The sequence below is a fragment of the Emys orbicularis genome, chromosome 3 (genome assembly GCF_028017835.1).
Source record: "Emys orbicularis isolate rEmyOrb1 chromosome 3, rEmyOrb1.hap1, whole genome shotgun sequence".
NCBI lineage: Eukaryota > Metazoa > Chordata > Testudines > Emydidae > Emys > Emys orbicularis.
The window spans coordinates 103,846,871-103,869,565 of record NC_088685.1 but is presented as its reverse complement, the minus strand read 5'-3'; the positions used below and the strand labels follow the sequence as shown (position 1 = coordinate 103,869,565).

Here is a 22,695-nt window from a genome sequence, read left to right as displayed (position 1 = left end):
AGTACCCAGCGGCTGGTGGCTGGGTCTTCCACTTTCAGCTCCCTGCATCGCGGGGCTCCTGGAAGAGCCTCTCTCCAGAAGATCCCTTTCCTTTCCCTGCGGCCCCCTAACATGCCCCCTGACCCTAGGCAGCCGAGAAGGAGTGAAGTGAGCCTGGTTATACTGGCCTTGTATACTTTACTCCCCAGGGAATTCTGCACCAAAAAATTAAAAATTCTGCGCACAATATTTTAAAATTCTGCAAAATTTTGCAAATTTTATTTGTCAATAAATAATGTGGAGACTCCAGCATGGCAGTGGGGAGCACATGCCACTGGCTACATGGAAGTGGAAGATCACCCTTCAGCCCCACCCTCCACCCTGGACATGGACCTGATGGTGAGGCTGTACCTGACCCTGAAATAGTGCAAGGGCTGGGCCTGCCACTGTAACACCCCAGGGCCCTGTCCCTATCTGCTAGGTATACCAGGTGTAGGCAGACAGGCAGGATCCAAGTGTGGAGGGGCTTAGTGTGGGGGGATCAAGGTGTGGGGTAATCTGGGTGTGAGTAGCTCAGTGGGGGAGTCCAGATGTGGGGGGATCTGGATGCACAGGGGCTCATGGTGGGGAGTCTGAGTGCAGGGGCAATGGGACAGGTTGGGCAGATGGGGGAGCAGCTCCCAGTACAGTGACCCCTCTCCCGGTTGCTGAGGAGCGATGGGGCAGGAAGCAGGGTAGGGGGGTTTGGAGACGGGTCAGTTTTCTGGAGTTGGATTTGACTCGGGTCCGGCTGTTCTGTGTAGGAGAAGTGCACTCCTCCCCCTCCCCCAGCCCAGCTGGGAATAGGAGCTGAGCCCAGCGCAGAGTAGGAGCCACTGGCTGTAGCTGGGAAGGGCCAGGTGTGGGAGGTGTGGGGCTCAGCAGAGGGCTTGGTGGGGGGGATTCTGGTGCGGGGGGGAGACACCAGTAGGGGTCTGGATGCATGGGGGATTAGTGGACGGGGGGGTCTGACCTAGCCCCTGACCCACCCTCCACCACAGTGATTTGCTGCACCACCAGCTGCTCCAGGTGCCCAAAACCATGTGTCCATGCTTAGGGGAGGGGCACATGACCGCTCTTGTGGCTTCCATTTGCTTCCCCATCAGAAAGTAATTTTTCTGTGGGGAAGCAAAGAAATCTGTGGGGGACACGAATTCTGCATGTGCGCAGTGGTGCAGAATTCCCCCAGGAGTAATACTTAGACATAAAGGGCTTGATTAGAGATTGGAGCCGCAGAGAACTGGCTGTAGCTCCCTGATCTGAAGTTGCCTAGCTACTGTGCAAGTAATTTCTGCACAGTGATATTAAGCCAGTGGAGAACTGGACATAAAAGATCATTGTCCCAGCCCACATTGCACCTTCCCTCTCCTTATGCTGGGCACTTTGGGGTGGGAGCAGTTGATGCAGGAGGCAGCTGTGCTACTCCTGCCAAATTTATGCCAATGCAAAATTTCCTTGTGTAAAGGGAACTCTAGGCTGGCCACCTCCAGAGGCTTTAAGGCCACTTTGTGCTGCTTACACTTATGGAAGTCAAAGCAGATTGGAGAATCTGATCTTTCAGTCCTTGTTATTCAGGAAGTCTACCATTTTGCCCTTAATGTGCCATGCCACTCAGCATGTTAGTGGCTTCTTTTTCCCAGTTTAAAAGTGACTTTTTAAAATAATTTCAGTATTTAGTTTTGCTATGGCGTGCGATTTCACAGGTGCTTAAAGAATGTTTTTTAAAAACTTGAACACTGAGCAGGACATCAGACAGAGCTCAGGGAATAGACCTATAGAAGCTGTTTTTGTCTGAGGATTCCCATGTGAGATTCATGTTCAGTCAACCGCAAAATGCAGCAAAACAGCAAAGGGAATGAGTGAGCTCTGGGGAGAGGATATAACGGGTGTCTCATTAACAAACAGGTTTTTTGCAGAGTTTTCATGATCTTAAATACCCATAATTAGTGTGACTCTTCTTAAGAACTTTTTGACTAAAGCTGTTTCACATAGAACTCTTTGATAAATTTTGGCTCCCAAATAATGGACAGAATGTGTACTTTCTTATTATACAGTAAGGTCTTGAGTCTCAGGAATTGCCTGCAAAAGAAAGAGAACGCTGCATGACAATCTCTCTCCCGTATCTTTTGTATTTCCTCTGCTGGTCAGATTTCTGCAGTGTTCGTCGAGCTGGTTGCATCCACAGCTAACAGGCAATGCCAGTGCACTGCTAGCTCCTCCACTCCCTGCTTGGAGATTGTTTTTTAAAATAGCACTCTTTAAACATACATGACTAAATCATCAGCAGAGGATGTATTGAAAGTGCTAGCAAAAATGCCTGTGGATGCAACGCACTCACAACCTCTCCCCCCAACATCATTTGCTCAATTAAGTGGGTATTTGCATACATCAGGTGATGGCATATCCATGGGCATGATATTGTAAAAACTGTGTAATGTTTGGTTAGGTATTTTGCACGTGTGCAGATTTTTGTGGGCTCAGCTGCTGAGTCACTCTTTGAAAAACTGACACAAAATGTGCCATATTGACTGCACTGGAAATCAGATGCCTCTGTTTGCTCAAGCAAATAAAAGATATATATAAGAAATGTGTAGACCAAGTCTCGCCTTTTCCAGAACATAATGCGCACCTCCTCTTTTGTGAAAACCTTCTGTCATAAATATAAAGGGAAGGGAAACAACCTTTATGTATGCAGTAACATAAAATCCCTCCTAGCCAGAGTTACAGAATCACTTTACCTGTAAGGGGTTAAGAAGCTCAAATAACCTGGTTGGTACCTGACCAAAAGGGCCAATAAGGAAAAAAGATACTTTCAAATCTGGGGGGGCGGGGCAGAGGTTTTGTTTGTGATCTCTTTGTTTGTTCCCTCTCTGAAGAGAGAGAGAGACCAAGCAGGTAGACCATCTCTTGAAAAGATACCTGAAATGATATATCTAAAATTACAGAAATTGTAAGTAAAGGCAAGGAAATGCATTAGATTATCTTTTGGTTTAGCGTATGAATTTTCCCTATGCTAAGAGGGAGTTTTATTCCTGGTTTGTTTTTTTTTGTAACTTTGAAGCTAAGCCTTGAGGGGAATCCTCTGTGTTTTAAATCTTTTTATTTACCCTGTAAAGTTACCTTCCATCCTGATTTTGCAGGTGTGATTCTTTGACTTTTTTTTTTAATTAAAATTCTTCTTTTAAGAACCTGATTGATTTCCAGTGTCCTAAAAACCAAGGGGTTTTGTCTGTGCTCACTTTGTAACCTATTGGTTAGTATATTATTCTCAAGCCTCCCCAGGAAAGGGGGTCAAGGAGCTTGGGGGAATATTTTGGGGAAACGGGGACTCCAAGTGGCCCTTTTTCCTGGATTTTTGTTGAAATCACTTGGTGGTGGCAGCAATACTGTCCAAGGACAAGGAAAGGATTGTGCCTTGGTCAAGTATTAACCTAAGCTGGTAGAAATAAGCGTAGGGGGTCTTTCATGCGGGTCCCCACATCTGTACCCCAGAGTTCAGAGTGGGGAGGGAACCCTGACACCTTCTCTCACTGATTAGATTGTTTCTTGTCACATGGCTGGGAAGCAGAGAGAGAAAGAAAGAAAAGGGGGGGGGGGGAGAAAAACCCAAATGTATAATGGTGAAGTGGACAATTGAAGTTGCTTTGGACAGTTAAGACCCGTCTATAGTTTTGATATTTGCTACCTAAATACAATGGTGATGAAAACTTTAGAAATATCATAGATAGATAATGTGAGGGATCGCGAGCCACAAAAGCAGGCCCATGGGCCCCCAGCCAGTATGCAGATTATGGTCACCACCTACCAGTTTACCAAAGCAGTTGAGAAGAGGGCCAGCCAAGCTCTAGCTCACAAAATCCCCACCCACAATGCTTCTAAACTGGGGGAATCATCTAGCCCCTCTGATTGGCTGGGAAGCAATACTTAAACCAGAAAGAGGCACAGGAAGCTGTCTAAGCAACTAGGTGATTCCCTGGCTGGCTCGTATTATGCACACTGCCTACTTGCCTGACTCCTAAGCCCTGCCTTCCTGCCTGTTTCTGAAGCCCCACATTCCCTCACAACTTCCAACCACCACCCTGGTAGATTGGGAAGGCTACAGTCCTGAAGAGTGCTTCTGGGAACAGGCAAGAATGTCCAGGCTCCTCACCTGGTAAATGCTTTCCACAAAAAACACTATGGAAAACCCAGACCACTACCCACATATTTGAAGAGGAGTGGGGTGATGTAAGAGTTTGCAAGCCTCAAACCCCGGTGCTCAGACCATGGCCACCATCCAGCAGCTCATCTGAACCAGTGGAGAAGAAGTCCGGCCAAGCTCTAGCTCACAAAAGCCTTATCCACAAAACTCATTATTGGGGGAATCATCCAGCCCCATTGATTGACTGGCTCGCACTATGTAAACCATAAATAGGCCCAGGCAGTTGTCTGAGAAACTAGGTGAATCCCTGGATGGCTGCTACAATGGACTCTGTATACTTGCCTGATTCCTAAGCCCTGCCGTCCACCCTGGTTATGGTTCTTGCCCTTCTTATCCCATTCCCCCATCTGTTCCTGGTTCTTTATTTCCTGCCTTGCTCACCATTCCTGCTTCTACATCTTACCCCGACACTGACTCTGACTTCAATCCCTGGCTTGACTCCTCACTCTGACTTCAGTTCTGACCTTTGGTTTGACTCCTGACCCATCTCTGGATCTGACCTTTGGGTTGGCATCTGACTCTGATCAAGTTGCCAGACGCCTGACTAACCATTAGACATAACTGCCCATGCCGTTGTCCCTACAGATAGATATATACTTAGATAGAGAGGATTATTATTCTGATGTAGATACATTCATACTTGGAATTGGAAAGAGACCTTGAATTCATTTTATATTAAAACGTAGAAGAATATGAAGATAGTGAAGATGATGAAACAACAAAGACAGATAGATACTATATTAGTAATCTGATGTCTAGAGTCCATTTTTATAGGAATTAATTCCTATGTTAGTCTATGGGAGCTGTTTCATCCTGCTGTTGCTGACTCAATCAGCAGATGGCACACATTCCTGTCCAAAGTGGCACATTCCTGGTGGCTCCACATTGTTCGAAGTTTGTGTTTCTCATCCTTCCAGGTGATGGGGTGGATCCCAGTTTACCCTCCGGGGGGTTTCTGGTCATTCACTTGACACATTCTTCGGCCGATGGATACTCCCTTTCTAGGCTGGCACCTCCCTAACCATCCATGTATATCAAGCATTCATCAGCATACATTCCATACCTTAACCATATTTTAATTTACTGTCTCCACCACTTTCGGGGTGTGTGCTAATTCATTTGAGACTCCCGGCCCTTTAATCACAGAGGGTGGGGGGTCTGTCCTAGGAGCCGCTGAATAAAGTGAAAGTCACTTAACAGCTTACAGTGTTTGTTTACATTGTATCAATTACTTCAAGAACAAAGTCAGTTAACTTGTTTGTAAGTTTTACATAGTAGTAAAGTATCTTTCACAGGATAGATATAATCAGTGGTTTCTACAGACAGTAGCTTACAAGTTTTAACAGAAGACCCAAGAGATTTTTGTACTTGGTGAAACTGTTAGATTTTAAAGTGTGGGGGACAAATTATGAGGGGGTCACTGTCACTTGGGGGAATCACTGTTAGTACCTTCTTTAATATCCCTACATAATCCCCCTTTTGACACTACGATATTTATATAATCGTTAGTGTCACCTTTTTAACCTGTTTACAAAGAAGGTACTGTGAGGCAACATGTGTTTGTGATTCCAATTTAGCGTACATTCTTTTTATCTGAAAACACATGCCACACATACCAATTATACAAATACAATTTAATATCAAGACTACTATTAAGGGGTGTAGTATTACTGATAGGATGCCAGTGGTAGTTGGGGACCATCCAGAGAATATATCATACCAGTGATAGGTTGTAATTTGTTTTTCTGCATTGGCAATTCGTAACATGTTCCCATTGGCATGTATAATATGAATAGTCTGATTTCCTACTTGGTCATCTGTCTGTTCTAAAATTTGGTCACTTCTTTGCTTTTAATGAGGCTATCAGTAAGGTCTTGCCATTTAATTTTAAGGTCAATTGAGAAGTCGGCCAGCTCAGCTGTTAGTGTTAGCTGGGACCTTTTTGGCCGCGGTAAATAGTAAGTGTGATTTCTAGTAAAAACAGTACTGACATTGCATTTACATTCATCTACTGGGGGGTTGCTAACACTCCCATTCTTCCAAAATACTTTCTTCCATAAGTGGATACATACACATTGTCCATTGTACAATACTTTGGTGTCATTATCCAATTCATCCCACATACATGATCCCAATGAAACATCTTTACTACAAGGCTCTGGGGCAACAGGTGAGGTGAGGCATGCCCACTTTTGAGGAGTCCATTCGGTACAACCTCTAGTGTCCAATAGTTTTCCTCCCTCCCCAGCCCACTGGCTCGAGGTCCAAGGCAGCCAGAATGATCCCATGTGTAATATGGGGAGTGGGCTAACCTTCCATACCTTTGCCTCCAGAGACTGTTGGTGTGCTATTTTTACAATTATTTTTCTAATTAACAAGTCTGATTTCACAGTGCTGGAAACATACTGCATCCAGTCATATTGGTAAGTATCAAACAGAGATCATTTCCTTTGTTTTAACAAATGCATTAAAACCTTAATATTACCCGAAATTACCCAAAACATTTTGTGTTCCAAAGTAGATAGGGCAAGTATCTGCATTTCAGTGCATCCCATAGCTATAGCCGTTTGCATATAGATCACTGCTGCTCCTACAACACTCCGCCCCTTGATCTATGATCATTACAGTACAGTAGTTGTTGTCATTGTAGGGCGCAGGTGATCTGTTGTAAACAAACCAAACAATTATAACCAGGTGAGTATAACTAAAATCATTACAATTGACTAAACACCAGATATAATATAAACAGAAATGCAAACAATTACACAATAAAACCATTACCATTACAATAATTGGGTACATTGACTAACAAAATGAGGCCCAAGTTTGATACTGCAATAGTCATCAAACAATAAAAGTTACTGAGGTTAGGACCTTTTTAATGCAGAATCCCTGTACTTGGTGAAACTGTTAGATTTTAAAGTGTGGGGGACAAATTATGAGGGGGTCACTGTCACTTGGGGGAATCACTGTTAGTACCTTCTTTAATATCCCTACAACTGGACCTCCCTGAATAAAAACATTGGACTATAACCTATGAACTAATTCTGAAAGAACTCTTTGAATCTACAAAGCTCACCATCTGTGCTATGAATCTGAATCTCAAGAATTGTACTCATGTCTGTATATATACTGATCTTTTAACCAATACTCTCTTTTCTTTTTTAATAAATTTTAGTTTAGTTCATAAGAATTGGCTTTAAGCGTGTATTTGGGCAAGATCTGGAATATTCATTTAACCTGGGAGGTAATGTGTCCGATCCTTTGGGATTGGTAGAACTTTTTAATGAAGATTTTCAGTGATCCTCATCATATTTGACTTGGGTGTCTGGGTGCAGGCCTGAGGCTGGGTTGCTTTAAGGGAACTGTGTTGTTGGCTTCTGGGTAATCAGTGAGGTATTATAGAGGCTGTTTTGTGCTGGCTTGGTAAATCTAAGTATTGGAATATCCACCAGCTTTGGGGATTGTCTGCCCCATTATTTGCACTTCAGACTAATTGAGTGACCTCAGTTGGCTCTCCTGGGACCCTAGTCACAATGGATTCTGGTGAGGAAAGGCCATGGGCAACTGAAGGCATGTTAGTGAGGGGACCAGAAGTAGGGAGGAAGTGTGGCAAAGGGCAAAGATCTTGTTTAGGGAGCACATAAAGAACCTAGAGCTGCAGGTCAAGGCAGCAGATATTGTGAGGAGAGTCCAGGTGAGAAAGGATATTTTCAGGGAGTCTGTAACAGATTTGTGGGTAGTCAGAGGATCATGAATTTGAGATCAAAAAAGGAGGGAGGGATTTGTGGCTATGAAGGGTTTAATCTGGGAGCCAGGAGCCTGTTTTAAAATTCACAGCAAGTCTATTGGGAGGGAAGGTTGTAATAATCACCTTTTCTGGGTGATGAGAAAATCTTAGTTAGTCAGGAACTTCTTGTGGGATTGGGGGCAGGACAGGCTCTCACAATGAAATACGGAAGATCATGGGGCGTTGTGATTTCTTGCTTGGTTTTTGAGGTAAAAGGGATGGACATTGGGAGCCTATTACCATGTGGTGGAGGAAAAGTCAAAGGAGGGCTGGAATCTGCAGGAATGAGTGGGGATGGAGGGATGTTACAAGAAGACATGGTCGTGAGCTACTAGAACCCTTCCAAGTGAAAGCCATAGGCAATGAGGTTCATGGGCATCCTCTGAAAGGGGTTGATAGATTCTATGGGCAAGTGAGCATTAGCGTGTTTCAGACTCATTGTTCTTTAAAGCAAGTGACGTTCTGTTGTACAAATAATGCTTTGTGCATTCCCTCAGGCATGCTATTCATCTGAGGGACCCATCTCTCCATCTGGATTATATAAAGACTTGATTAATCTCACATCTCCCAGGTATGCCAATGGATACATCATTAGAAGAGGGATCCACTCACTGTAATATAGATCACATGAGACAACAATAGGTGATTCTGTTTTACTGTAAGTACCACTGATTTATAAGCATAGTTTTATAATTATATTTTATTTCAGTTAAGAGAGATCCAGCATCATTGTGTGTGTGTTTGTTCAGAAATTAACTTCCTTCACTAATTCTGGCTGCAAACTTAGTGATTATTAAAAAATGAAATAAAATAAAGGAAAATATATACTTAAGTACATCTGTCTAAATGTAACTTTCAAGGAACATAATTAATATGTGTTTAAAATCATATTGGTTAATTATCTGATTCGTTAAAAATACTCATTGAAAATTCTCATGTGTACGTCTATATGTATTATGGTTAATTTTCCTGTTGAATAAGGAGTTACAAAGCAACGACATGGGAGAAAAGAAGTGATAGTGGTTTAGGAAGTCTGTTAGTCATTACAATTGGTTAGTTGAATGTGGAATTTTCAGTCTTATACTGGTTTTCTAGATTCATCTCTGTAACTGGAAGTATACAAAAATGAGCAATTTGCCCTTTTGTATTTTCCATCTGCAATATGGCATGGCTTTTTTGTAAGAAAAGATAATTTGTCCATAAGAAGCAAACACAGTTTCTAGTCAGTCTCACAATAAAAATAATTATTTTCATTACTGATTGCAAACTTCTCAAAAAATTAATTGAAGGAAAACATCACTGCCGGTGGAAATTCACAAGAACTAATTCATTGTTATGTAGGGTCAGCTATAAAGACCTGTTCACACACCCCAGTTTCCAGAGAATTGTACTCAATATACTTCCATGACAGAATGTTTACCCAATCTCCCTTTCGGTTTACTTTGCTATCTTTCCTTCATTTGTTCCAAGCAGTTGCATAAATAAATGTTTTTGACTGAGAAAGTAAATGGAAAATATATATGAAAAACTATGCCTTAAAAAGTTATAGGAAAATTCATCAAAAAACTGGCCTTTTTTGTTTGAAAGATAGAAACTCTCCAATGTATTCATGAACATCTGGTTTTCTTTACCTCCTACCTTATTTTTTATTCTTTTTCACATAGAAGATAAAGTGTCTGGATCCCCATTAAAAGCTGAACCATTTATTGGAAGTGTGGAAGAGCTGGAGAAGGTGTAGACAGCTGGTAAGGAAGAAATGAACTCTGTCCAGAAGCCTGGTGCTAATGAAGTGGTGTCCACTCCATTGTGCTATGAAGTGAATGGTTCCTGCTCCAGAACGCTTCATTCCTTTGGTGTCCAGCTGGCCATCTACATGGCCTGTGCCATGGGCATGCTGCTCACTGTACTGGGGAACCTGATGGTGGTGATTGCAGTCTCCCACTTCAATACCCTACATACCCCCACCAACTTCTTACTACTCTCCCTGGCCCTTGCAGATCTCCTCCTGGGGATAACGGTGCTGCCCTTCAGCACTATCCGATCTGTGGAGAGCTGCTGGTATTTTGGAGATGACTTTTGTAGGCTGCATACCTTTCTGGACACTGTCTTTTGTTTGACCTCTATATTTCATCTGTGTTTTATTTCCATTGATCGTCACTATGCTATCTGTGATCCTTTGCTCTACCCCACTAAGTTTACTATAAGAGTGGCATGCATATATATAGTGATAGGGTGGGGGGTACCCATGATTTATACTTTTGTCTTGCTCTATACCGATGCAATTGAAGAAGGGTTGGGCCATTTCTTACAAGACATGCCCTGTGTTGGTAGATGTCAGCTGCTGTTCAACAAACTTTGGGGCTGGTTGAACTTCCCTCTCTTCTTCTTCCCTTGCCTCATAATGATAACTTTGTATGTGAAAATATTTATTGTGGCAAACAGACAAGCTAGACAGATAAGCAGCATGAACAAGAGTGCTGGATCTGGGCTACACTTAGGAGCATCAAAGAGGGAAAGAAAGGCAGCTAAAACACTTGGTATAGCTGTAGGAATCTACCTCCTGTGCTGGCTGCCCTTTACTATAGACACTCTGGTAGACTGTCTTCTAAATTTCATTACCCCACCAGTTCTCTTTGATATCCTAATCTGGTTTGCTTACTTTAATTCAGCCTGCAATCCCTTGATTTATGTGTTTTCCTACCGTTGGTTCAGGAAGGCAGTGAAACTAATTTTAACTCGCAACATCTTTGGTTCTGGGACATCTACCGTAGACTTGTATCAGGAATGACCAGAGCTTTTAGATAACGCTGTATGTGAAAATAGCTCACAACCATAAATATGGCCTCAAGGAGGAGACCCTTTCCTTTTAGTTATATATTAAAGTGGTAAGTAATGAAAAGCAATACTGAGAACATGATAAGAAATAAAAACTCTGGGATAGGATACTGACAGATTATTTCTGCCCAATGGAAAGATGAGCTTTTCAAAGCAACCAACAGAGTCGGGAGGCCCAATTCCTGTCAATTTTATTTAGGCAGCTTTGAAAATCTGAACCGAAATCCTGAAAGACAGCAACAGAAAAATAGTGAACTACAAATCATCAAAGCAGTTCTCATAATGGTTTTTGGAACATTCCATGAGCTGGCATTATTCAACTCAGTGTCCATCTTTCTCAAAGCAGCTAGATCGTGCAGACTCTAACTTGGGTTTCACATACTAGACATACTTGTCACTTATCTTCCAGAACGATCATATCTGCATATAAATTGTCAATGCCTTTTGTTTTTGTTATGGTGTTATTAAACTTTTAAAGCACTAATATTGTCAGTTTGTGCAGAATAACATAACCACCCTACTGTGAGGATACCAATCTGGTTCTGAAATAGAATGGTTTTTGCATCCCTCCTTCCCCCATGTTCCTGAATGAGAAAAATGCTGTTTGATTAAAAGCAAAGGTAAATTGTTTCCTCTTCTCTCATCACCAAGTTAATCATCATTTTTCTGTGTGGCACGTGATATAAAATCAGCAATATATTTTAAAAAAAACATGATAGTGTATAGGTTACCTTGTAATCACACATAATTGTCATGTTCTTAAGCAAAATTTTAGGCCCTGATTTAGCAAGGTAATTGAGCACATTCCCAATTTTAAGCACATGATTAGTCCCAAAGAAGTCAATGAGACTGTTTACATGCTTAAAGTTAGGTGTATGCTTAAGTATCTTGCTGAATGTGGCCTCAGTCTATACTCTCAGTTTTTTTCTGGCTATGATTATATGCTTTTACAGTGTAAATGTTAATAAAAGGGTCAGAAAAAGTTGAGACATCTGGTCTGCTGCAAGTTCTGCATTACAACTTTCTAACCAGACCTATGGGAATTATCTTGCCACATCTCTAGGCTCCTATGAATGTGCTTACCAAAAAATGTCCTTTTAAAAAAAATATAGTAAAATCTCTTTATAAAATTAATGAGTAACTAAATAATTACTTAAGTATTTTTTCTACTTGTTTTCTACTGTTTATTTATTTGTATATAAACGTATTGTTAGATATGAAAACTGGTCTGTAACATAGTGGGTTTTTTTTAAATCACTGCACGTCAGTCAGATTGTACATATGTTTTTGCATCACAAACAAGGTAAAGTACAAAGTGTGGTGTATGATTGTACAGTTACAGTTAAAGAACAGATTGCATATAGCTAACAGTAAGATAATGAGTGTGAGCCAGATGCGAAACACACTGAAGTCAATAGGAAGCTTTTAATTGACTTAACAAATGAGGGTTTATATGTAGAAATACAACAAAAGGGGTTCACACTAGCAAGCGTTACATATGAAATCAGTACGGTATAGAGTATGAACTGAATTACTTAGTTGCTTGAATACTATAATCAGCATATTTAACAAAACAAAGCCAAATAACATAATTTTTTGCCCCCAACAGAGTTTCATATTAGTAAACTTTTTCCATGACAAGAATACACTTTGTCTAATGAACTTTCCAACCAAGGTACAACTGGGGTAGGTCACTGGGCTATAGCAGTAAGTACATTCCCAGCATCTGAATATTTCACAATGCATGTCATTTTTATTAATCTAAGAAGTCCACAATCTCTGTCCCCAATTCAGGAAAACAGCCTTATTCAAGACAGCCCTAAAGCACATGTTTATGGGCTGTCCTGAATAGAGATGCACTTAAGAATGTGTGTAAGTGTTTTTCTCAATCAGTGCATCTATGATACTCACTACTTCTATCGACACTGACATTCAACTTCACTTCATTTATTCACCATCTGTTGTTCCTTCAGTTTTATTTTGGAAACTGCTGAAGTATTAGAACAAGCCACTCTAATTCCAGGAAAAAAAGAAAAACTAACAGTGCAGGAATTATTTCCTCCAACCAGGGCCGGCTCCAGGCACCAGCCCAGCAAGCAGGTGCTTGGGGCGGCCAAGGGGAAGGGGCGGCGCGTCGGGCTGTTCAGCGGCAATTCGGCGGCGGGTCCCTCTTGGAGGGAAGCACCTGCCGCCGAATTCCCGCCGAAGAAGAAAGCGGCGCGGTGGAGCTGCCGCCCGGAGTGCCGCCGATCGCAATTGCGATCGTGGCTTTTTTTTTTTTTTTTCCCACCGCTTGGGGCGGCAAAAACCCTGGAGCCAGTCCTGCCTCCAACCACCAAGAATCACAGTTAACTGGTTTGAGAGGGGATTGAAAAAATCTTACACTTTTACCCCAGCAACAGGGGAGAGAAAAAAAATCACATGATGGGGTCATCTGGGAGGTGACATCAACTTCTCTGGATTCTCCATCGGAAGAAGTACTGATAGTATATCAAACCCAAGTACATTAGGCAAGCTGCCGTGCTAGATTGAGTCTTTCTCTTGCCTTGGGCAGAAATCAAAAACTCTATCCTCATCCTCCTGTCCACTCCATCCATCAGTAGAAAATAAAAACATTATCCCCATCACACACCTGGAGATTGCCTATAGTGTGAGCATCAAACTTAGCAATCAGGCAAAACTTCAAATAAGCAAAATAACGCATTGGACACGATGTCCGAGTGACCGGAGCGGTGTACAGTGGGCCACAATGAAGCATAGAACTGAATCAAATTTAAATACATCTGGGAAACATTATGAACAAAAAATCCGTTTATATCATTGGTACAGTTTCGCCTATGCAAGTTTCTAGTGTAGACAAGCCCAAGGTCTGAAGCAGGCTCGCTGATGTTCCTAAGTAAAAAAATCCCTGTGGTGAAGGATGGGGACACTAAGATGACAACAAGGTGTAAAAATCATTATTAAGTTGTATGTGCTGCAAAACAATGATTAACTATCATGTCAGACCTGCATATTGTATGACTTTTTTCAGTAACAAAATGTAGGGCCACAGTCTTTTGCACCAGTTTTCTGCCATGTAACTCCATGGTGTAAAACTGCTGTGAATGAGGATCAGGGCCTGAGATATTCAATAATAACAGCAAAAGAAAGGCTTGAAACTTCTTGGTCTTCTGTCATTTTTTATTTATTTTATTTTATTTTTACTTTTCAGATTCTGATTCTTATGAGTCTTTACACATATATTTCCACAAACTGTGTTAACAGACTGTGATGGGGCTCCACTCTAGTCAGGAAAGGGTTAACACAACCCTACTCCACTGTACCTGCCCTCTAGGTGTTGGGCTTGGGGGGAGGGGTTGGGAGAAGAGAGTACAGCTCAGTTGGAGGGCTGACCTCTGAGACCAAAGGTGCTGGAACAATTTGTATAGTGGGGGTGCTGAGTGCCATTGAACCAACCTGTAAACCCTGGATATGATGGAAACCACTTCAAGCCAGGGGATGTTGCTGCACCCCCAGCACCCTAGCTACGGCACCTATGTCTGAGACAAGCCTGGTTGGGGCCAGGAACTGCTTGAGAGACTGCCTCTTGCCAGAGCCTCCCTGAAGGAAGGTAGGCCTGATGAGAGACTATTATTTGCTACTATGCCTTGCTTGTTGCTGTGGGGTAAGGCTGTGACAGCCAAATAAACCCCTTTTGTTACACCTGACTAGGGTCTTGGTAGTGGTTTGTCCTGAGCCCAGGAGTGACCCAGATCACACAGGCCAAGGATTTTTGTTTGTTTGTTTTTTACTTTTCCTTGGAATCAAGTTCCTTTTGCTGTTCCACCCCGATATTCTTCAAAGAACGCATCTTCTTTTGGAAAGAAAAACACTATGCTTGTTATCAGCTAATGCTTGGGTGATTGCATTTGGTTAGGCGCTCTAATCCGGAAACCTCTTGGTGCCAACTGGCAGGACACACAGAGGTAGATAGAGTTACAGGGACCCCCTGGGTTCATCAAAAGGAGTCATGTAATGTCTCTACTGAAAGCATGTGTCACATTGTTAAAGTATATGCAGATAATGTGTAAAGTTATGTATGTATCCTGAAAACTGCTACTCTGAAACCTGAAAACTAGGTTCTTAAAGCAAGAAAGTTAAGGCAGGTCACCAGAAGGTGATAAGCAGATTCTATTTGCATCCGAAGAAGTGGGCTGTAGCCCACGAAAGCTTATGCTCTAATAAATTTGTTAGGCCTTGGCTACACTTGCGGATTCACAGCGCTGCCGCGGCAGCGCTGTGACGCGCTAGTGTAGTCGCGCCGCCAGCGCTGCGAGAGCTCTCTCGCAGCGCTGCAAGTACTCCACCTCTCCGAGGGGAATAGCTTGCAGCGCTGCGAGGGAGCGTGCAGCGCTGCAGGCGCTGATTACACTGGCGCTTTACAGCGCTGCACTCGCTGCGCTCAGGGGGGGTGTTTTTTCACACCCCTGAGCGCAGCAAGTGCAGCGCTGTGAATTGCCAGTGTAGCCAAGGCCTTAGTCTCTAAGGTGCCACAAGTACTCCTGTTCTTTAAGCAGATTCTAGGCAGGAAGGGGGTAGTAAACACTTATCTCTCTAGCAGACCATTGTGTTTGCATGCCTCCAGGCTAATTCAATTAGCATAAAAACAATGGACATACTTGGTGACAGGCTATGTTTGCTGTCTGTATCAGGCCCAGGTCTGAGGATTTACAAAGACAAAGGAACCCCAAGATAATCGTCTGGAGAGTGGACTTCCTGGGATAAGGGATCATGTTGTGTAACAGCATACTAAATCAAATGCTAATAGAGAGTTTGCAGGGAGGTCAAAAGAAAATTAACAGGAAAAGGTAAACAGAGGTGGAGCGGGGAGGAACCTTGTTTTCAGGTGAAAATCAAAGGTATGTTCTGGGGGTGAAAAAAAGACAGCCTGGGATCCTTCCCCAGGGAATTAAAATGGCATTGGGTTTGCTTCATGAAAAAGATCTCAGCTAGGCTCGTCTGAAAATGCTGGGAAAAACTTCTTTAGACTGGAGGGTAATTTGTTTACTCAGTTTAGGCCATAAAAAGCCTATGATTTTGTTTTATATGTAACCCTTTTTTTTCAACATTTCTTCTTGTTGTAATATGACTGTTCTTTGTTAAATAAACTAAACATGCTTTCTCTATGAACAAATCTAAGTGCTGTGTTTTAAGCAGAGGGGCATTCTAACTGGACTAGTAAGCTGTGGTGTGTATTATCCCTTGGGAAGTAGAGAATCTGAGAGCTCTGTGAGCATTTAGTGAACCAGAGACTGGACACCCCAGAGAGATGCCCAAAGGATGGGGTTGGTGTGTGCTTATTGCTAACCTGTGTAGAGAGAGTGAGGCCTGCAAAGGCCTGGATTCAAGGTAGTGCTTGTATTGCCAGAGGCTGCTGGAGTCAGGGAGTGGGCCCACAGCAGATACAGACAAGACTACCTCATGCTAAAGACTGATAGAAGTGAGATGCCTCACAACTCTGGCGACCCCTGGGACAGGCACATTTATTACCATGTTCCAAAGAGACAGGGAAGTAATCAGGGCCGGCTCCAGGATTTTGGCCACCCCAAGCAGTCAAAAAAAAAAAAAAAAAAAAAAAAGCCGCGATCGTGATCTGCGGCGGCAATTCGGCGGGAGGTCCTTCGCTCCGAGCGGGAGTGAGGGACCGTCCGCCGAATTGCCGCCGAATACCTGGACGTGCCGCCCCTCTCCGGAGCGGCCGCCCTAAGCACCTGCTTGCCAGGCTGATGCCTGGAGCCAGCCCTGGAAGTAATGTTATCCCCATATTTACTGACAGGGAAATGAAATCCGTAGAAATGAAGTCTGTGTACAGAGGAAGAACTTGAATCCAATCTTCTTGAGTCCCACTAGAGTGTCTTAACTACTGGATTGTCTTTTTGTACAATCTCATTTTAGAATTGAGGAGACTTTGCATAATTTGAAATAATACATAGCTTGTGCATTTGGTACCTAGATACCATGATGGCCAGCACATTAGAAAAATCCTAAATAGACATGATCCTATTACCAATCTCCTGAGCCATCTAATACCCATAAAAACACCCGCTGTTCTAAATAACCCAGAGTTTCAAAGGAGACTCTGAAAAAAGAAAAATTCCAGTGTTTGTAAATTTCCATAGAAACAACTAGGCTAGATATAGAACTACTGTGTAATAACTTATGAATAATTTATATTACTTTTGGCTATTGGGATGTTTAGTGTATTAATGTATTGGTTTAGTTTAATACAGGGTAAAACAAGCAGGAAAGAAAGCAGCTGTTTGGAAAAATAAGCAGGAAGGAAAAAGAATGTCTCAAGTTAAGCCTCCCTTCAGTAAACACCTGGGGTATGTCTCCACTGCATTTTGTATCCATGTCCAGGCACCTGCACCAGCGAACCAGTGCTTGCCAAGCATGCTTGCTAACATCTACACTGCAGTGGGATGCACACCTCATGTCCATTTAGCCACATCCACACTGGCACTGCACAGACATGTGTCTGACATTGGGATCTGTGTGGGTGCAATGCATCCTAGGGTTCTTAGCACCTTGCAACTGGAGCTGCTCCAGGTCTTGGTATGCAGTGTATGTGGGAGAACTTGTCTGTCTGTTTGTTGTTTTGGATTTTTTTTTTTTTTTTTTTTTTTTTGCGGGGATGGGGGTCTAAAAGGATAACCTTGCCTACCTCATCTCAGGGGTGGTGGGAATGAGGGGACCTAGAGCCCCTGCAATGGAAATATTGGGGGAGCGGATCTATGTTTCCACCCTCCTGATATTTTCGGCCCACACATTATCTCACAGAGGTGAGAGTGGGTCACATCTATGTTTCTCCCCCTGTGCATGTGCACGGGGCGTGGAGGGCTGGGGGACAGAGCATAGGTGGTGCATAATGGAGGTTGGGGGAGGCTAAGCCTCCCCAAACTTCACGCTGCTGGGGTGGGGCAGTGGTGCATTTTAGATCCCTGGAAAAATCTACCCCCACCATGGCCCCAGAGCTTTTCCAGTCTTCGGGCCGGGGGGAGAGGGGGCAGTGCATCGGGGCAGGGATGTGGCCACAGTGGAAGGGGTGGAACGGGGATGGGACAGTGGGTAGAACAGGGGCAGGACTGTGGGAAAAGGGGTGGAACAGGGCTGGGTTGCGGGGGAAGGAGCAGAATGAGGTGGGGCCATGGGCGGGGCCTCAGGTGGAAGGGGTGGACTGGGGGAGGGACTGGGGGCTCAGAGCTCTAGACAGAGCCGAGGGAGCCACAGCACTCCCGGCTGAGCACTTGATCCCAGCCGAGGCCGAGCTCTCAACCCCTCCCACCCCCCACCCTAGCCAGGGCCATGGGGTGAGGGGCTGAGCTCTCAGCCCTCCCTGCCCTGGCCAGAGCTACGGGGGAGGGCTGAGAGCAGCACGTGGGGATGTAGCCTCTCGGCCGTAAAAGGCGGGCAGGGGAAGCCTCACCCACAGCCCATGAGGCAGAGGGAGAGGCAAAAGCAGGACCCAGAGGAGGGCCTGAAGAAGCAGCAGCAGCACAAGAGATTGGCTGCAGGGGAGCAGGTGGAGGACATCCAGCAGAGGGGCAGGACTTGAAGCAAGTGTGATAGCAGGGTGAGGTGGGAGACAGGGCACCAGCACCTAGTGTACAGCAAGGGAACATTGTTGCACCGGGCACCAGCCACTGAGGGGTGGGGAAGGGCACCAGTGCCACAGAGGCCCATTTGTGTCTCACTAGTCTGTCAGCAACTTTTGTCAGGCCTGACATACTCACTACACCTCACACACTAGTGTCATGATTGTTATCTAAAAGATGACATGTAATATGTCAATGGAAAACTAATAACTCACTGATCATTAATGTTCTTGGGTGATGTATGTATGCAGTGTATATTTAGAGTATTAGATATAAGCTGGAATGATGGCTAAAATGAGTTTAAGCCAGGCAAGTCAGGGGGAGTTGGTAAACTGGTCCATCCTAGGAAAAGGAATGTGCATTTGTTTTTCTAACCAGCTTGGTGAGCAAGCAGAGACATGTGTAAATGAATCTTCATTTAGGTAAGCAGAGCTAACAAGCTAACAAATGTGGGAGGAGACAGCTTTGAGGAAGGAAGTGAAATATTATCTGGGATCTACAGACAGCGGGCTGAACCTCAAGTGAGAAGCAATTGAATCAACTGATTGTATACCATATTAGGGTATTCTAAAAGTTTATCGAGTGAGATGTTTTATAAAAGCCTGTGACATAGAGGTGATTAATATCATCATAAACTATGTATATTAACACTCTATAAGGAACAGGGCCAGCTCCAGCTTTTTTGCCGCCCCAAGTGGCAAAGAGGAAAAAAAAATAAAGCTGCGATCGGCGGCACTTCAGCGGCTGCTCTACCACGCCGCTTCATTCTTCGGCGGCAATTTGGCGGCCGGTCCTTCCCTCCAAGGGGGACTGATGGACCTGCCGCCGAATTGCCGCCGAAGACCCAGACATGCCGCCCCTTTTCATTGGCCGCCCCAAGCACCTGCTTCCTGCGCTGGTGCCTGGAGCCGGCCCTGATAAGGAATTATAGATACTCACTGAAATTAGGCTTTACAGCCTGTGCCCAAACAAAGGGAGACAGAAACAAACAAACCTTATTATTTCTCTGAGCTGTCCAGGAGAGGGCTGGACACTTCAGGGCACAGAGTTTTGGGGAAACCGGGGACTGGGAGTGTGTTGGGGCCACCTTGCTGGTTGTCATGAGGGCTGGTGGAAGCCACAGTGGGGCTGTGAGGCTGTAGACTGGTGGCTGAAGTCGGAGCTGCTGAACCAGGGCTGTCTAGCACACAGACACCCAGGGTGGTGATTGCATGATTGTGAGCTGGCTGTGAGTGTCCCAGGCTGGGAGCTACAGCAGCAAAGCATTGTAAGGCACCCAGGGTTGTAGTGCAAGTGGTGACACAACCCCTTATTGCTCCGCATTGCACGCCCAGAATCCGTGACAGCACCCGCTCCAAAGAGCCTCAGTAACTCCCCTCGATCCCCCTCCTATCCTTCTGCCCCCCACCATTCACAGCAAGCTTCCACCACCCCACTCCCTGACTCAGCTGAGGGATTCTCTCTGCAAATGAGGCAAAGATTCATAGATTCAAAGATTACCAAGTGAGAAGGGACTGTAGTGATCATCTTGTCTAACCTCAAGTATAACACAGTCCATAGAACTTCCTAGAGCAGATCTTATAGAAAAAAAAATCTAATCTTGATTTTAAAATTGCACTGCTCTACAGCCAAAATGCTTCTGAAATAAATGTAGTCAAACTTCACTAATTCTGGGTCACTGAGAACGAAAATGATGCTTAAAATTGTTGATTGGCTCTAGTTTTCAAGATATGCTATTGGGTCAGTATATACGACCCTTGAGACTTGGGAATGGCGGAGGATAAGTGAGTTATAAAGGGAAGGGATCTCAATTTAAACCAGAAATGACTAAAATACATCTTTGACTGGATCTATGAATAAATCTATGACTGGGTTTGGACAGTACTTGCTTTTTAGGCAAAACAATGAATGATGCAATCTGAAGCTGGTATTGCGTCATACATGATATGAATTGCATCATGTTATTCCTAGAAGTCATGGATGATGCAATCATAACGAAGCTTACATCACTCTGCTGAACAAATTGCCCTATATCAGCTCTAGAAATCATACAATGTCGTGCTCTCTTATTTGTCAGTGTTTGATTTTGCAAAGGGACACATTTCTGTTTAGCCAAAGTGAGCAGAGATGCCTCGTACTTGTGTGAACAGTGCAGATAACTTCTGCTATGTTTGTGGTGAAGTGACTTTTGCATCACAAAAGCGCAGTATAACCACTATGGTTAAGAAAGCCTGTCACCTTTATTTTGGCTGCAAAACTGGAGATCAGGACAAGAGGTGGGCCCCACACATATGCTGCAACACTTGTGCAACAAATCTTGGCCAGTGGTTGAACAGGAAAAGGAAATCTATGTCTTTTGCAGTGCCAATGATTTGGAGAGAGCCAACAGATCATACCAGCAATTGTTACTTCTGCATGGTGCCTCCAGTTGGGAAAGGTGAGTCAAAGAAGAAAAAGTGGACTGTGCATTATCCAAACATTCCATCAGCTATACGCCCAGTACCCCACGGAGAAGGATGGCCGGTTCCTGATGCACCAGAATCATTCTCACTTGAGTCAGACGAGGAAGAGGAAGAGGATGAAACTTCTGGTCCTGAACCATCAATGTCACAGGACCCACATTTTCTTCCATCCTCCTCCTCTGAACCACACCTCATAACACAAGGTGAACTGAATGACCTTGTCAGGGATTTGGAACTACCCAAGAGTAAGGCAGAGCTGTTGGGCTCCAGACTACAGGAGTGGAATCTCCTGGCAGGTGATGTTAGGGTTTCCATGTTCCGTGACCGTCAAAAGGATCTTGTCCCATTCTTCTTCATGGAAGGTGATCTTGTAGCCTGCAACAACATTGATGGTGTGATGGCAGCCCTCAACATCGTTCACGATCCAGATGAGTGAAGACTGTTCATTGATTCATCGAAGACGAGTCTTAAAGCTGTTTTACTGCATAATGGCAATGTTTTGCCATCAATTCCAGTTGGTCATGAAGTCCATATGAAGGAAACCTATGACAACATGAAACAACTTTTGAGGTGCATAAACTATGACCAACATCAGTGGCAGCTTTGTGGCGATTTGAAGGTTGTTGCTCTCTTGCTTGGTCTGCAGACTGGATACACAAAGTACTGCTGTTTTCTCTGCGAATGGGATAGTCGTGCAAGAGATTCCCACTACATCAAGAAAGATTGGCCACTCCGACAGTCATTGGAGCCTGGGAGGAAAAGTGTTCAGCATCCACCACTTGTTGAATCAAGGAAGATTTTGTTACCACCCTTACACATCAAGCTGGGTCTGATGAAGAACTTTGTGAAGGCCATTGACAAAACACAAGCAGCTTTCAAGTACCTCCGTGGAAAATTTCCAAGGTTAAGTGAAGCTAAGATAAAGGAAGGTGTCTTTGTTGGTCCTCAGATTCGTGAACTTCTTCGAGATGATGCATTTGACCATGCACTGCGTGGCAAGGAAAAGACGGCATGGAAAGCCTTCCAGTTAGTGGCAATAAATTTTCTCGGAAACAACAAGGCAGACAACTACAGGTTGTTGGTGGAAAACCTCCTCAAGGCATACAAAAGCCTTGGTTGCAACATGTCACTAAAGATACATTTTTTGCACTCTCATCTAGATTTTTTTCCACCGAACTGCGGAGCAGTGAGCGACGAGCACTGCGAGCGATTTCACCAGGACATTGCAACAATGGAGAAACGCTATCAGGGCGAATGGAGCTTGCAGACTGTTGCTGGACAGTGACAAGAGATGCTCCATTTAATGAATACAAGAGACAAGCCAAGAAGCGCCGAGTAGACACTGAATAGGACTAAACTATGTACATAATAGTTTTTTGCCTTTTGTTTCATAATAAATTTTATTTATGTAACTCTTTTGCTGATTTTTAAAGTGTTACATAAACAGGACAGGTGAAATATTATCATGTAAAGCAACCATAAACACATGAAAAGACCTAGGTTTACAATTTATGATTAAAACTCTACTATCTACACAATATACAGAGACATAAAATGTAAAAACTTAAATATCTTAGAAACAGTAGCCAATCAGTTGTTTTAATTGTCATATTTGAATTCAGCACATCAAAATACATAATAAATAGCACATTTTATCTCTGAAGCAGACGACTTCTCAAAAATTGTAGACCAGTGTTGCCAGTGATGGAGAATCCACCATGATCCTTGGTAAATTGTTCCAATGTTTAATTATTC

General features: G+C 43.7%; 1 protein-coding gene across 1 annotated transcript; it reads left to right on the top strand.

Annotated features, from left to right (window-relative positions):
* Positions 1-9,765: 9,765 nt before the first annotated feature.
* TAAR5 (trace amine associated receptor 5) lies at positions 9,766-10,797 on the top strand. The gene has a single exon (XM_065401070.1). The coding sequence runs from the start codon at positions 9,766-9,768 to the stop codon at positions 10,795-10,797; it is 1,032 nt and encodes a 343-aa protein (XP_065257142.1).
* The last annotated feature ends 11,898 nt before the right edge of the window (positions 10,798-22,695 follow it).

What these genes read in the sequence shown, in the direction of transcription:
- TAAR5 (XM_065401070.1), top strand. Translation starts at nt 9,766, where the DNA reads ATGAACTCTGTCCAGAAGCCTGGTGCTAATGAAGTGGTGTCCACTCCA.